Raw genomic sequence first — 18,159 nt, forward strand, 5'->3', positions numbered from 1 at the left:
TTATTGAGATATTTGAAAATAACTATTTATTTAGCATGGGAGTGTGTCACACCGATCCGTCCCATTTTCGGTTAAACTTCACGCAGTGATAAGAAATGTTTGAAGATAGTTACAATTATAGTTCTGCAGATATTCGAAAATAAGAATTTACTTTGTGTGGTTGGTGCTACGTCCCACGTAACGTATCCCACTAATTTTCAAGCAAGAAGCGCACAATGGTACCGATGTAAATCCCAAGAAGTTTTGCTGCTTTCACAATGATAGTTCACCAGATATTCCATAATAATAACTTGAAATTTCAAAATGGAAAAGCAGCTTATTGTTCCTTCCAAATATAGAGGAAGATAGATATGGATAAACACCTAGAAGATAGACTTTTGAAAAGGTACTTTCTATATTTCCGTGACTATATTGAGCAAAATTCAAAATATTTCCCTTTTGAAACAAAAACGTTTAAAACTGAAGGTACCAATTTTTCCTATTGATGCTTCCAAGTAAGAATCTATATATGTTCCAAATTTGAGTCAAATCGCTTCAGCCGTTTAGTCTGAATTGTTTTAGAGCTAAAGGTTGCAATTTTGCCGGTTTTTCCCCTATTTATCAAATTCTGGTCCAAATATTGAAAAAATGTATTGACGCTTCCATCTACGTTCTAAATTTCAATAATATCGGTTCAGGCATTTATAGTTAAAAATTATTGATTTATCATATTCTATTATAATGAACATTATTAAATTAATATGACGCGTTCTTATTTCTAAGTTGCAGCTTTTTCCTGAGTGCATGGGCGAACAATAGGGTGGGTCACCCGTGTATGAAGAAACATTTTGTTAAAGATTTTTTATGGGCACGGTGACAAAAATGTGCCAAATTATAAATATTTTCATGTCACTAAGTTTGGCTGCAATCGGTTTCATGTTGAATATTTCAAAAATGTAATTAAAAAGACAATATGCAAGTTTATTCTAGGTAACTGTATTTATTTGTATAAATAGATATCAATTGTAATTAATGTATACAGAAGTGAAATAAAAGATAATCAAAATAATGAAGTGTTCATCTAACGACAAAATACTTTTTGCTATCAAATTTTGGTATTGGTTTTCTTGATTCCATCTGAGCTTTGATGAATCTTTCTCTTGTTGTTTTGTTGCACAAAGAAGATGTGGCTTTATTCACAGCTTTGACTGCTCTCTTTATCGCTTGATTATGACAGGGGAGGTGAAATTGCTCAGTTCCTCCGTTTTTTTCATTCTTCAATAAACAGACGATTTTTTTTCATCTACAGATTTTAATATAGGTGATTCAGTAATATTTTCAACCCATTTCAAAAGGTCATAGTATGACGTAGCATTAAAATTTATCTTTTGTATATGAAACAGCTGGAATTTATTTGACGTTGTGGCTCTACTTTTCAAAATTTGTTGGACAGCTAATTCATGAATATTTTGTTGGGAATCTGTTAACATTATAATCAATAAGTGCTAAGTAACTGTTTCTTTGAATTACCTTCAAAGTTGTTGGTAAATATCTGGTAAGTTTGATTAGTTCAAGAAGTTGTCGAGGTCCGTCTTTATAGTTGGGAAGAGTTTTTATAGGAAACCCCGCTGTAGCGTAAACCTTTACAATATAATAGCGGAGTTCACTATTAAGTGCATCATTGCAAATGCAAAATTGTATAGTTTTTTGTATGTATTTTGTTATTGGATTACGGTAAAATTTTGCATTTGCAATGATGCAAGACCATTCGCACTTAATAGTGAACTCCGCTACTATATTGCCAGAATTGTTAGATGTGTTCTCAACTGCTCTGGTAAGTTCGTGGGAATTGGTTGAAACTTCATTTGGCATTTTTTCAAAGTTTTTAACTTCTTAAGATGCACTGTTCAGGCTACTTTAGTCATTTGTGTAACCCTTCTCTGGTATGTTATCAAAATTCGTTCTCTTGCATGTATTTTTTTTTTGTTTTTAATACAATTATATTTAAGAAAATTTTTGCACTTACATGCCGAAATATCAAACTAAGTCTTGCTTTCACAAAGGATATTTTTAACAATTGTATTTTTGATCACAAATTTTCGTGAACTTGTAGTTTGATAAAAAGAACCATAATCAATCAAAAACTCGATTTTGAATTTTTGTGTAGTTACGTCCGTTTGCAATTAAGGGTATATGAAAACCAAATAAATAATAATACTTTTCAATGCAACACTTGTCTCATCTAACTCCGTGTTGTAAGAAACAAATAAATTGTACGGAGATTTCACTACTTTAACATTTGCCTTGAATTGTTTTGTATGCTGAATTTTATATCATTTTTCTTTTTAATGACTCATTGGCTGTATTGCACTAAATCGGTGTTGTATATCACTACCTAACTCATTTGTCAATTGATAGATTATTATATAAAAATAAAGTAATATGTAAATACGTGTTCTGCTGAAATGTAACAGTAAGAATCCGAATTTGAATGGTAAAATTTTATATTCGTATCAGTAGTTAATTTTATTTCGCATAAAAAAGTATTATAAATGTGTTGTAAAAGATTTATTCTTCTAAAAATTCAATCGCGATCCGGAGGCAGTAAAATTTAAAACAATGCAATAAAATTTTTGATACATATTAGCTACACCATTTGGCACATTTTTATCGCTGAGCCTTTCAAAAATTTTAGAAAAATAAATTTTGACCCACACTTAATTTAATTTAAGTTGAAATGATAAACAAAATAATTGATAATTTAAAAATGTCATAAATATATTGCAAAATTTTGTTTCCATTTATTTTATGGCAACTCAAGTTTGTTCAATATATATTCCTAATGATTTTCTAGAAAAAAATAATCTGCCATTTGATAGTTATTAGTCTGGTCCATGGAAATATCTAATTTGCAAATGCCTGTTATACAAGGCAGTTTCTATACATCGGGACATTTATGTAAATAGTAATATATATGTATATAGTTTCTAAACTATTTGTCAGATTTATTTAAAACTAGGAAAGTTAATAGGAAGAGGTAAACTTTCAGAATACAGTCTGTAAAATTATAAGCCAAAGTTCGCCATCTCAAATCTAAAAACCATTTCCGACCTTACAACTTTCGCAAAATATAAACCAATTTTCTGAATTAAAATAAAGAGGAAATTTTAATTCGAAAAAATTATTTTGCGTTTTAGCGTAAGAATGTAATTTTTGACAATAATTGGTTAAATAACTTAAATAATATTAAATATCACGACTTAAATTTCAAAAATGTTTTTAAAATATTTAGATAATTTATTCGTGTTTATTAATTGTACCAGCCTATTTGACATGAATTTATAAAATGATAAAACCAACTGTATTGTTGGTTTGTAGATGATTATGACCACAACGAAACTTTGTTGAAACCTCTTTCAATTTACATACATTGGTTATTTATTTTTTGTTTTGTTTTTATTTGCATTTTTTTAACAGTCCTTCTTACCCTTAAAACATATTGCGATTATTTTTCAATAATTCATGCCACAGGAAAGTGACAAAAAACAATAAAGATAAAATTCAGGAAACTAAAAAGAATTCTGTTTAACTTTTTACAATTTTGAAAATTAAATTTTTAAGGTTTTCATACATAATTTTCTTGAAAACTTTGAAAATGGCATAAAAGATATTTGAGTAATTCTGGGTAATAATAATTATATTTTGTGGGATTGTTTTTGTATAATGAGTTATAGATAACTATGATTGTATATTTTTAAATATATCTCAAGCTAAATGTTTTAAAGATTTTTATAAATTATTTGAAAAGCAATAATATATTACATACAGTGCACAGTGGAGCATATCGCAAAATAAATGACAATGAATATGTAACTTCTAAACCACTGGATATATTTCGTTGAAACTTGGGATGGCAATAGCTGTGGGGCATATCGCAAAATAAATGGCAATGAATATATAACTACTAAACTACGGATATATTTCGTTTGAACTTGAGATTTCAATAGTTGTTAAAAAGTTCAAATTTTCAGAATATTGTCTTTATATGAGTTGTGTACAGTGTACCAAAGTTAACCACCTCAAATGAGAACAACGTTTCCTAGCAAATTTTCAAATTAAACTATATAGAAAATTGTTAAAAATCGTTTGTTCGAGAAAAACGAAAAAAATCCAATAAGAGATTTTTATTCGTTCGAATATTTCGACAACATTATTAAAATTATTTTTTTTTTCAAAAAAATGTGAGACCCGAGGTGGCTAAATTTTAGGGGCCACCCACTCTGCTCCCATTCCGCCTACTAAGCTAAACACCTGTGAATCAACTCGAAAACACCTCAGCTCTACCTTGTGAAGTTTCGTTATGATATCTCCAATAGTTCCAGAGATACCGAATTATTATTTAAAAAATATTTTCTTAATCACTAATATTTAAGTGTATGTTTAATAGAGTGCTCCAAGATTGTATGGACGAAAAAAATTGTCTAGGTACAGGTCGTCCCCCCACTAGAATTGTTCTATGTATTGTAGAAACACGTTGTGTAAAATATTAGGATGATAGGATAACGTTAACTTGTCCCGCAACGATGCCGAAATTGTGTGGTGCATTTACAAGGAGAAAAAAGTAAATTTTTTCAGTTTTTGTAAAAATGTTGCCATTAAATAATTACTTTTGCAATTTAATTTAAAATAATCGAAACGGAAAAACTATAAGAGGTTTTGTCATACTTTTTTCATATTTTAATTCCTTATTATATTCTCAATAAATCCCAATGTAATAATCAACAACTTCTTAAAAATTTGAAATTGGAGTTTTGAAACTGCCGTCAAAAAATTATTTCCTACGAAGACAAAAACTCATATACAAGTAAATATGGATATATTTTAAGTAAAAATAAGCTTTTATTTTAATATTTCTCAAAATATGTAAATTTTGTTTCTACATTTCTTGTTCTAGTGGCCTGGTGATTTTTTAATAACTTTAAAATTTTTTAACAAATTATTCTGTTTTATGTCTTATTCGAACGACAATTACGTACACATTTCGATTCTTTTAATTTAATTTGCAAAAGTAAAAACTTAATGGGAAAATTTTTACAAAAACTAAAAAAAAATTAATTTTTTCACCTTGTAAATGTACATCGAAACTTCAACGTCGTTGCGGCACCAGTTAACGTTATCCTATCATCCTAATATTTTACACAACGTGTTTCTACAATACATATTTAGAACAATTCTAGAGGGGGACGGTCAAAATTCGCCATTTAATTTTTTTGGAGCACTCTATACAGTTTTAATATAGGAAAAGAGCAATGTGTTATGTTTATATGAGTTATGGACGGCTCTCTTAATTTTTTGGAAGATTCCAAAAACCATTCTACAAGCGTTACTGTTCAAAAAGTCATATATAAAGTCTTATCGTCTAAAACAGTTTTTAATTGTTAGTATAATTTAAAAAGTCCTATGTGCCAGGAAATCTGTTGTGTAATTTTTGGACATTGAGCAATCCATAGTTAATTATTTTATGTTTTTGCACAAAAATAAATATAAGTGGACATTTTTTAAATTTTGGATTTTTTTTGAAGCATATTTTATATGCTTATTTATTTGTTATTCGAAAATGTAAATTATTAAATTATTCTAAAATTTATTCTTTACAATTTATTCAATAAATCGAATGAATCCTATTCAAATAGATACCCAAATACCTAGTTTTAAGACACATATTTAAGTAGATATTTGAAAATACATATATCTAAGCAATATCAATAAAATACATGTTTTTCTGTCCACCCTAATACTTATGTCTGTATCGACATACTACATCTATGCAAATATGTGTGTAAATATGTATATGTGGGAGTGTATGAGTGTGGCTTAAATTAAAAAAAACTAAATCAAAGACAACTCCGATAGAGGGGATGTAATGCTGTAATAACAATTGTTCATATTGTACATAAGTCACGATTTACTTACCACAAGTGTAAACAACTTTCAGATACATCCGTGAATTGGGTTGACATGGTGAACCGAACGTATTGGCATCTGCGGCCAGATTGCAACGTCGACGTCCATGACAGATTTGCATAACGGTTTCAGTGGCATACGAAGCCAAACAAGCTGAACGGTTCAATTGTTAAATTAAATTGCAATATCGTTGCATAAAACAAGAAGAACAAAACAAAAAGAAAAACAAAATCAGCATATAAATAAAATGCATAAAAACAAAATTTACAATAAAAATTAAAAAAAAAAAAAAAAACATAAAACAACAAGATGTAAAAGAGAAAGGAAACCAAGAGAAAATTGAATTAATTAAATTGATTCTATTGTCGCTGTTGTTGTATCATTGTGGTATTGGCATGGCTTCCAGTTTGGACATGATGGGTACACTGCTGATGGTGATTACGTTTCGTAGGCTTCCTTTGAATTCTACTTTTCGCAATCACCAACTGTTTCCAAAAATACCAATACCACAACAATTGCCAGCAGAAAAAAATTATCTTTCTTTTCGTATTTTTGACATTTGAAAAGTTCTTTTTTTGACTACGTTTGCAGTTTCCCAAACAATATTTGATCTATACTGTACAACAACTGCTAAACCACAATACAATGTCATTTACATAGAGTCATACATATGCATGTAGAACGAATGTACTCACTTTCTTCACGTACACCCTGTGGCTGGGGACACTGTATGCTTTCGTATTCGGTTCGTCCAAAACTTGCACTGTAGACAGCAATACGAGAATATGGATTACACTCCAGCTGTGCAACATCATTGTGGCAGGCCACCTTGCTGCGAAATTCATCTGTAAAATTGAAAATGCATTTAGAATACAAAATAAAATTAACACTTGTATATCATTTCATTACATACAAACAAACACACACATCAAACATGAGAGACTTGCATATTCTACGCCAACATTTTTATTTTCAAACCCAATAAATAAAAATTCAAATATCTTTGTATTCAAAAATATGTGACTTGAATTAAAAACTTTATTTAAGTTTCCATTTTTCATATTTCAAACAAAAGAATATGATTTTAATTAAAACGAATTGCAGCATGCAAATAACACTAGTTCACAAGGTTTTTGTTCATAATGTAAAACATATATGGGTTTGTTATTTTAGGGCGCATAATTTTTAAGATATTTATTAATAAAGAAAATACTAAAATTTACAATAAATTTTAGATTTTCATATACAATTTAATAAATATTTTCATTTGTCTCCCTCACGAGACTCCTCGTATAGTCTCCTAGCATATGATGGTCCCAAAAATGCTGATAATTCCGTTCAAATCCGGCACAGTAGGTTCTATAAAAGTTCAACCCACTTCAGCCAATGGTCGAAAATAGTGATTTTTTTGAACAACATTCAAAGTTTAAATAAAAATATGATACTTCGAGTTTTTCACAAATTCTTCACAAATTAAATGGGACATATCTGTTATTTAACTGTTACCAATACGCTCAAAAACGTGGTCAGTGGTGCAGATTTTGATAAAATAGTAAAATTTTATTATCATTTCAATCCACTGCAAACAAATTATACTAAGATTTATTTTTTTCAAAATAATTTTTTTTATTATTGTGTGTATGACTTAAAAATGCGGGATTTTTTCTTATTTTAAGCTTTTATTTTTAAACACTTGTTCAATATAAATTTATTCGAAGTATTGGCCATTGTTAGCTATGACCTTTTCCTATATTTCTGCTAATATTTTGAGTCCAAGAACGAATCAAGCCAATATAAGATACTCTGTTCCTAAGTGAAGTGTATCACAGAGAGAGCGTTCTGCTTCGATTGAAAAAATAATAGTCGAATGGGGCAAGGTCTTGACTATAAAGCGGGAAAGCCACATCTTCCGAACCAGTTTCAATACTCGCTTCATGCGAATCCATTGTATTCGGTACAGGGTCCTGGTAATGGTCTGACCAGATTTCAGCAACTCATATTATATACGACCCTTAGCGCCATGGATATTAGGCATTGGTATAGATTCGGCTGGTTGGCCGGACTTCACTCTAGATATCTTACGCTTCGGGTTTTCGTAATGGATTAATTTTTCATCGTAAGTAATGATTCGATGCAAAAATAATTTTCTTTTATAGTGTTCAAACATTATTTCGGGCATGCAAAATCGTCTTTCAAGGTCGTGAGGTACCACATTTCCTGGCTGGCCTGGCCAATTTTATTCTTCCGTATCAAAATCACCACTTCTGAACCGAATAAAAACTCTCGCACGTTGAAACCGATGGAACACATTCACCATAAGCTCTGGTGAGGAATCGGTATTTTTCAGCGACACTTTTCAAATTAAAGAATTAAAGCAAAACTTTGTTGACACAAAATTCATAGCAAAAATAAACTTGTTGTTTACACTGTAATGTTCAAAGTGAGAAAAAAACAAACACCGCATTCAAAAGATCTATTGTAAATTCCGCATTTTTAAATAAATATTACGATATAAGGTATCGTAATAACATCTAATATTAAATCAACTACCGTAACTCATAGTCTAGACTGACAATAAATTTATTATTAATATAAATTCACTAACACAAATTATGTTATCTCCAATAAAGAAGCATATTTTAGTACCTGGCAATAATTGTCAACAGTTTTTCGTTGACAATTATTGCTAACATAAAATGTCAAATTTGGTTGTCAATTTGTATTTGACAATATTCAGAAAACTAATAGAAGACGCGCCACAGAAACATCAAAGGAAATTTATTTGCAGAAATGTTACAAAAATATAAAATAGTAAATCGTCTTTTAGATTTCCCATATCCTTAATATAAGTAAAGCAATATTGTTCCGATATTCTGCCGGTGTTATTGCTTGATTGTCAACATATTTATTACGGGAGGTAAATAGCCTTACTCAAAATTTTGTTCCTCTGTTTTCTTTCAGGAATAATATTTTGTATTATTAGATAATTTAGATTAATTACAAGTTATAATGATGATATGCTTGAAAGTTTATTTGGCTTAAGTTTAAATTCACTTTACATATAATTTTATTGGGACAATTATGTTCCAGTATCCCAATAAACTAGAAAACGATATTACATTATGTAATATTTAAAACTTTCAAATTAGAATGTGATCAAAAATATGTTTTTTTATTTTTCCTATCCAGGTTGTTGTCTTATTTCAGCGAATAAGTAGTATTATAATAGATAAAAAAAATTAATTTTTAGTAAAATAGCATTTATTTCTATTTTTTTAGAGTTTATGTATTATTAATTCGAATTACTAAGATATGGATATATGTACATTAAGGTATCTCGCGAAAAAAACTTGCAAATGTAACTCCCCAAAACTAAGAGTTGGTATGTCTAAAATATATACACATAGAGACTAGAGTATTCAAAATGAAAACCGGTCAACCGGTTTGTTCATCTTTGTAAAATCGACCGGTATCGGTTTTATTTAACTTTTGGGGTTTTTCATTGAAAAGCTTGTTCGAACATATTACTTAAAAATATTTTGATAACATTTTTAAAAATATTAATTTATTTTTTAGAAAATTTTATTTCGTAACAAATATAAAATAATTGCATAAAGTTAAAAAAAAGCGTAACCAATTTTTTTTAGCACAAATTTGTTTGACGTGTTTACTCTTACAATTGTTTTGTAAGATCAAACAGCATCAAATAAAATAAAACTAAATTTTTTGTTTTGAATCATCCAGAGTAAAATAAGTTTTTGGAATAAATAAAAGAATTCAAATATATTTTATTTAGTGGTTACGTCTTTTCGTCAAATATTTGTCATGTGTGACCCTACCTTTAGACGTCTTAAATATTCAAGAATATCACATTTGGAAGGATTTAGTACACAATTCTTAATATATATCTTACTAGTTTACAAAACTGAATTAGGATGGCAAAACAATAACGATTAAATTTTAATGATGTAAATTAGAAAACAAATTAATGGTTTTTATGATAGGAAAGAAATTGAAAATGTAATTAAAGCCAATAAGTTTATTTATTGCAATCAATCTATTTATTTTTTAATAACAGATGTAATACTTTTTTCCTTAACAAAAATGTCTATAAAAATAATTTTTGATTTGATTTTAAAATTTAATACAAAACCGGTTAACCGGTATTTAGAATCACAAAAACGAAACCGGTTTTTTAAAAAACCACACTTTTCGGTTAAACCGGTAACCGGTTTTTGGACACTCTAATATAGATCTTTACGATTGGTACACATTGCTTTGTTCAGTAAACAAACATAAAAAAGAGAGCATCTTACCAATGTTAGTGAATAGACAACTAAATAACTTATTCACTTAATAATAAAGTTTTTACTTTTACCTATTTTTGTCGTCCGATCCGATAAGAAGGGATTTTTGGAAATTCGAACGTTTAGGGGGTAAAAAAGGGTAAAAACGGGTAAATTCGGTAACCTTGTATCTTCAAAACTAATAAAGATACAAAAAAACTTAAAATAGCATGTTACTCCATTTAAAAAATAAGCTGACAGGTGTTTCGTACTTTTTGGAAATTCGAAACTTTTAGGGGAGAAAACGGGTAAAAACTGTATTTTGGTACTTTTTTGCACCCTATGTATCTTTTAAACCAATAAACATAGAAACAAATTTTAAATCGTATTCTTTAATTAACAAAAAATAAAAAATATAAGTTTGGTACTTTTTGGAAATTCGAACCTTTAAGGGATAAAAATTGTGTTAATTTTTGGTACTTTTTCATAAAATATGTTTTTCTATAATTTGACATAGACATACGAATATTTTATTATGAGCTCCCACCACGTTACAGAAATTTATTTGAATGAAATTGTACCACCTCAATGGGGATAAAAAAGGTACCAAAAAGGGGATAAAATCGGGAAAATACATTATATTTGAAATTATTAAGCCAATTTTGATAATTTTTTTAACGTTGGTTCCTGGATTCATACAAAAATTAACTAACAGCGTGTTATTTGCAACTCGAGTACCAAGGTGTATATTGGGCCAAATCCGGGTAAACAGTTTGGTACTTTTTTTAAAACATATTTATTCTTGAGCACATTAACACAGATTTTAATATTTTGATACATGCCTATAGCATAAACAATTTTGGCAAAATGGAATATTTTTAAATTTCAAACTTGAGGGGTGTTCAAGTAAGAAAAGGGAAATTGGTACTTTTCTCCTAATGGTACTTTTTTAAAATTTTAAATTATTTCAGTTATCGACATTAAAGTTAGCTGATATTTATTTGAGTGAAGTTAGTGTTAGGAATAGGGGATAATATTTAGGTACCAAAATGTGTGAACTGAACTATAGGTACTTTTTTGTTCATCTAATGGTACTTTTTTGAAATTTCTATAATAATGGACTTAGAAACATGAAATTAAACATATATGGTCCTAAGTGAGTGAGATTCTAGCGGGGGACTTTTTGGTACTTTTTCTTTATTGGAATGGTACTTTTTGCAATTTCTTCACCAATGAACCTAGAAACATGAAATAAAGCTTATATATAAACCGAGTGAGTGGAAAACCACAAGTGTGGGTTTTTTTGGTACTTTTTCTATATTCTAATGGTACTTTTTTGAATTTTCTATAACTATGGACTTAGAAACATGAAATTAAGCATATATGGTCATAAGTGAGTGAGAATTCTAGGGGGAGACTTTTTGGTACTTTTCTTACTTTTTGAATTTTCTATAACTATGGACTTAGAAACATGAAATTAAGCATATATGGTCCTAAGTAAGTGAGAATTCTATGGGGAGACTATGTGGTACTTTTTCTTTATTCGATTGGTACTTTTTGTAATTTCTTCACCAATGAACCTAGAAACATGAAAAAAAGCTTATATGGAACCGAGTGAGTGGGAAACTACAAGTGGGTTGTTTTTGGTACTTTTTCTATATTCTAATGGTACTTTTTGAATTTTCTATAATATAATGGACCTAAATATGAAACTAAGCGTATATGGTCCTAAGTGATTGAAAATTCAAGCGGATACCTCATGGTACCTTTTGTTTATTCTAATGGTACTTTTTTTTAATTTTCTATAGCAATGGACTTAAAAACATGAAATTAAGCATACATGGTCCTAAGTGAGTTAGAATTCTAGGGGAGACTTTTTGGTACTTTTTCTTTATTCGAATGGTACTTTTTGTAATTTCTTCAGCAATGAACCTTGAAATATAAAATAAAGGTTATATGGACCAGAGTGAGTGGGAATCCGCAAGTGTATACTTTTTAGTACTTTTTCTATATTATAATGGTACTTTTTTGAATTTTCTATAACAATGGACTTAGAAACACGAAATTAAACATATGTATATGGTCCTAAGTGAGTGAGAAGTCTAGGGGGAGAATTTTTGGTACTTATTCTTTATTCAAATGGTACTTTTTGTAATTTCTTCACCAATGAACCTAGAAACATTAAATAAAGGTTATACGGACCCGAGTGGGTGAGCAACTACAAGTGGGTGCTTTTTGGTACTTTTTCTATATTCTAATGGTACTTTTTGAATTTTCTATAACATAATGGACCTAGAAATATGAAATTAAGCGTATATGGTCCTAAGTGATTGAAAATTCAAGCGGATACCTCATGGTACCTTTTGTTTATTCGAATGGTACTTTTTTTTAATTTTCTATAGCAATGGACTTAAAAACATGAAATTAAGCATACATGGTCCTAAGTGAGTTAGAATTCTAGGGGAGACTTTTTGGTACTTTTTCTTTATTCGAATGGTACTTTTTGTAATTTCTACACCAATGAACCTAAAGCCATGAAATTAAGCTTATATGGACCCGAGTGAGTGGGAAACCACAAGTGGGGGATTTTTGGTACTTTTTATATATTCTAATGGTACTTTTATTGAATTTCCTATAATAATGGACCTAGACTTTCCAAAAAATCGAAAAATTTCAAAACCGCGGTTTCGGTTTTAAAAAATTAAAAACCGATCGGTTTCGGTTTTGTGATAATTTATTAAATCTTAAGTATTATAGAAACAAAATTAGTTGATAATATAGGAAATGATATACAAATCTAAAATTCAAGCTTGACGGGTTATGGTTTAGTGAATGCGAATTTAAAAGTGATAATCAATGGTACTATTTCCTTATTGCAATGGTACTTTTTGAATATTTTATAATAATAAACATAAAAATTTAAAATTAGGAACACATTTTGCATTTTCTATAATAATGGACCCAGAAATATGAAATTAGACATTTACAATTAGATTCACAAAGTGAGACTTGATAGTACTATTTCTTTCTTCTAATTGGGGTGGCGAAGCGCACCGGGTCAGCTAGTTGTCAAATAAATTTATTATTTAGTTAATATTATTATCCCTTACTTCATAACAATATTCATAATATCGCAACCTTCAAATCCCTAGATTGGGAATATGTTATGGAGTATGTGCTGATATCTGATAAAGTATATCTGTCTTAGAATCAAATGTCTAATATTATGTACATATATAAACATTGCCACGAATCATAAAATCCCTTTTTTTAACCCTCCGTTAGTCGCAATCATTTTCAATCGAGACTAGTCGCAATGTATCAAATTTATATCAATAAAAGAAAGGCGCGTTTGAAAATAATCTCTTAGCTTTTTATTTCGAAAACATTAAAACAATATTAAATTCAAAGTATTTAAAAGAATAATAAAAATAAAATTGCAGTAAAAATATATTTTTATGAAAAAACTGTTTTACTGTTTAAAAAAATTTACAATAAAAAATGTACCAGATCAGTTGAGACTAACGCACTGTGGGAGAAATCAACAATTTAGTGGCGCAAAATAAAAAAAAAAACTTTCGCATATTTCATTTATTGTTATGTAGTTTCAATCTATAGTTGTTGCTGTACTTAAAAATATTTAACAGTTATTAATAACTTCAGTGGTTTGGTATTGACAACTATTTAAATGTAAAAAATATTTCAGAAATTTTTTTTATGAAGAATTGGTTTCAAAGTTGTTATTAAGCTGGATAGTACAAGGTTTTCTTTAAGTAGTATTTTTACTTTTTTTTATGTAGATGGAATATGAGGCTTGGTAAATAAGAAAAATAAAAATATATTTTCCGCTATTTGTGATACCAATTTTTTTACCAATATCAAGGCCATATTACAGACTACATATGGTATAAAATTTAGCTGCGAAAAAGTGCGAGGTGAATTTATATAATTTTTTTAAGAAATTATTTTCGTTGGAATGATGTAAAATCTCGTACTAAATTTGTTCCTTATTTTTTTTAAGATTGTATATAAGAAGTGTTATTGGTAATTACATTATATAATAATGAAATTTATGTAATTCTAACTACTTACAAGTTGCTAAAAACAAATGCCCATATACCAAATTTGCCTTAAAATGATGAGTCCTTTTAAATATGGTAGCGCTTTATTTAGATTAAAAATATAACATTTGCGTATTTCGCCTTTTATCCAATAAAAAAATACTGAAATATCATTGGATAAAAGACGAAATGCGCAAAATAGGATTTGATTTGAGACCTATCGTTATTGTAATTTGTTCTTATATAATGTACTCATGCAAGTATTTTAAGCTTTTTGGTGTCTAATAAAAATTAATTGCTATATACAAAATTTTCTTTCAATTGTAAAGACATAATTATGTACGTTTCTTTCTTATAATTTTCGAGATTTTAGATTTCCCGAAAATCTTTACCAAATCCCGAACCCCGCGATTTTCAAAAATCAGTTCCGATTAGCATCTCTAGTTTCATCTGCAAGCTATAAAAAAGTGGAACCGTTATCGAAAGATGTTAGGCAACTTTTGTTGGATCCATTACTTCCTATCGATTCATCAGACTCTGAAGTCGACTAATTTAAATAAATTTTAAAAATCTCATAATAAAAATTCACAAAATTCTAACAAGTGTTAGTTAGCTTAATTACTCTTTATTTGATTGTTTAATTATAACTAAATTATTTATAATAATTAAATAAAATCATTTCATAACTAATAATTGTTATTCGTTTTTAAAAATAAACTTATTAATAAAACTAAAAAAAAAGAAATTTTAAATGAATATTTCGACCTATGGTGGCAATAGGGTAAATGTCCAAAATCTATAGATTTAAATAGTTACTTGCTAAAAATAAAATTACTTATATATTAATTATATATAATTTTTTGAAAGATATTTTAAAATAATTTCTTAGAATTGAAAATAGTATACAATTTCTTCCGAGGTAGTGTAGTTTAGCAGCCTCTCCCGCTCATTCTACTGAAGTAGCAGTACCCATTTTGCATTACTTTAATAGTTTACCCCCTTGCCTGCAATATTTCCATATGCATGAAATTAATTCGGCCAAGCGTTTAGAAGATACGAATTTAATTCCACTAAATTAGGGTTTTCTCCCACTGTGCGCCGTCGAGTTGTAAAACATTAGAACATTATGACAATATGACATGATGGGATACCTTATGACTCGAATAAAGTCTGTAAATTTCTAGTAAAATGGACATGTACTGATTATAATATGATTCTATCTTAAATATTTCTATTTATATACATAACTATATTTTTAAAATTAGTTTGAAAATAAATTTATTCGAGTTTTCGATTTTTCGACAATTATTTATTAAACAATTGTTTTATTTTAAACTGAAACATACTTTTCATAAAGGTACATATGTTTTTGTTAGTTATGTAATTCTATATTTCATTTTATAATTAACGAAATATAAATAAAGCAAGAAACAAATTTTAAGAAAATTTGAAATAGTATTCATTTAAACAGATACGTTTACACAAATCGTTAATACATTCATTAGCCAACGAGTACTGAACTCCACTCAAGCCGATATTGGGCCGGAGGCATCAATTTTGGTTTGATGCAGCGAAAAATGTAATTGATAAGACATATATGAGACATTTTTTTTGGCAGCTTTTGTTTTTTAAATATTGGTATTCTATACAAAATTATCTTTTCTTTGACATAATTTTGTTTATCTAAATATCGCAAGGATGTTGAAAATTAACTCTTTTCAGTTTTAATCTTTATAAGTTAGACCTATGACAAAAGTGTTAAAAATTCGCTGAAAATACACTAAACTACTTGCCAAATAATTCGACATTTTATAATATTTTTCATATGTTTTTCATATTAAAAAAATTATACAAATGTTCGTTAAACTAAAGATTTATTTTTCTAAATTTGCTTCATCATAAAATATCTCAGATTTTTTTTTAATGATAAGAAAAAATTCTTGTTCTTAAAAAATCAATATTTCGGTTAGATAAGGGTCTGTTTTCTCTTTCTAAATATAATTTATCTTATTATATTATTTTATCATATAGTTAGTAAGATGTGATTCTGTGTTAAAGATCCTAATATGTTATGTTACATTTGTGGTGAAGCAAAAATCAATTACATACACTCCCAGCAAAAAATGGTGCTTCCTCGGAAGCAGGTTTGTAAGGCAGAGAGCACTTGTATACTGCTACCACTACCAGATTACATGATTTTTATATGGGATTCCTCGCGTAGAGGCTCTGCATAAGGAATCCAAAATAAGCATATTTCACAGCTATAAAATTAACCTGATATCATCGAATTAAATATGTGCAAACAATTGTGCACATAGATTTTAGAGCTGCTGAGAAGCAATAAAATCTTACAGACCCAGTGATTGCCTAATAAGAAGCGCTGATTTTTTCTAAGTTCTTCACCACCTATACGAATAGCTTAATGTATGCCTTCCACAATCATTTTTGTAAGGCAATAATTTTAGGATGCAATTAATGTAGCAGTAGAAGATGCAGTAATCATATTTATTGCTTCCAAAACCAGAATAGTTTTTGCTGGGCTGTTATCCAATTGTATTTAGCTTACATCGATATTCAAATTCGCAACTTAGACAATTCCTGGATATATAAAGCAGAATTAAATCTACGAGTAAAAATTTATTATTTTTCTATAAAATAAACTAGTACTTTTAAGATATTTTCACCAAAAACCACGCAAATACAAAATTCCGCTAATGAGGTATTTCTATTGCTGTAGTTAGATTCAGATGTGTATCAAGAAATAAGATTTAATTACATAAAAAAATAATTTGTAAAAAAATGTTTTTTTATGATGTAAAGTTTCGGGATATTATCTAAATATTACAATGTAATGTTAACTAATTTGTCTTGAATGTGTAGTATTAAATTTTTATTGAGGATAAAGCTAAAAGAGTAAAATTTCAGCATTCTTGAAAAATCAGACAAATATTCCAAAACATCCACCAGAATTATTATACTCAAAAGAAACATATATTAACGTTTCATGTTAAAAAAAATTTCACATTCCAAGCTGCATTACCCAATATTTAGAAGAAAAACTCCAAAAAATAGGGTGTGTAATGGGAATATAAGTAAAAACAGCGATATTTCGAAAATGCGTTCAAAAAACAAGTATACTATAGTAATGAGGGTTCATCAACTAGTACAAAACATAGCTCAAATTTCGGGCACCAAAATGTCTGTTCCGCTGTGTTATCAATACATGATTATGGAATATTTCGGTAAAAAAGTGCGGATTCCCCTGTGTTGATGGAACATTCGCACTCCAGATATATACCCAGCAAAAATTCGAGCTTGCCTGTAAGAAGTAACTTCTCAGTAAGGAGTACTAGTAAGCTCTTAGAACAGCGCTTTCGTAATTTTTTGCTTCCTAAAACCTAAACAATTGTACGAGATAATGACCATATTTTGAAACTTTAGCATTCGTGGTTTTATAATTATCTAAATGGCATCATATATATTATCTTAGTTAATCCATTATAGAACTAATAAGGCAGAATTATCAGAAAGTAAGTAAATTATATATAATTTAAATTTTTTGAAAGATATATTAAAATAATTTCTTACAATTGAAAATAGTATAGAATTTCTTCCGGGGTAGTGTAGTTTAGCAGCCTCTCCCGCTCATTCTACTGAAGTAGCAGTATCCATTTTGCATTGCTTTATTAGCTTACCTCCTTGCCTGCAATATTTCCATATAAATGAAATTAATTTGGCCAAGCGTTTAGAAGATACGAATTTAGTTCCACTAAATTAGGGTTTTCTCCCACTGTGTAACGGAGGGTTATATAATTGAAATATATTTTAAAAACGAAATTTTTGATTCTGTTTAAAAAATTCAATTTCAT

The 18,159-nt window shown here is 28.6% G+C and overlaps 1 protein-coding gene across 1 annotated transcript in view; it reads right to left on the reverse strand.

The window, feature by feature from the left end:
* The window catches only part of LOC135949156 (uncharacterized), a 71,274-nt gene that overhangs the window by 15,169 nt on the left and 37,946 nt on the right, over positions 1-18,159 (reverse strand). Inside the window, exons 5-6 of the mRNA XM_065498621.1 lie at positions 6,639-6,788; positions 5,953-6,096 (exon numbers count right to left, since the gene is read on the reverse strand). Coding sequence (XP_065354693.1) covers positions 5,953-6,096; positions 6,639-6,788 — 294 coding nt within the window. The remainder of the gene's footprint in view (positions 1-5,952; positions 6,097-6,638; positions 6,789-18,159) is intronic.

This window comes from Calliphora vicina, chromosome 1 (assembly GCF_958450345.1).
Source record: "Calliphora vicina chromosome 1, idCalVici1.1, whole genome shotgun sequence".
NCBI classification, from domain to species: domain Eukaryota; kingdom Metazoa; phylum Arthropoda; class Insecta; order Diptera; family Calliphoridae; genus Calliphora; species Calliphora vicina.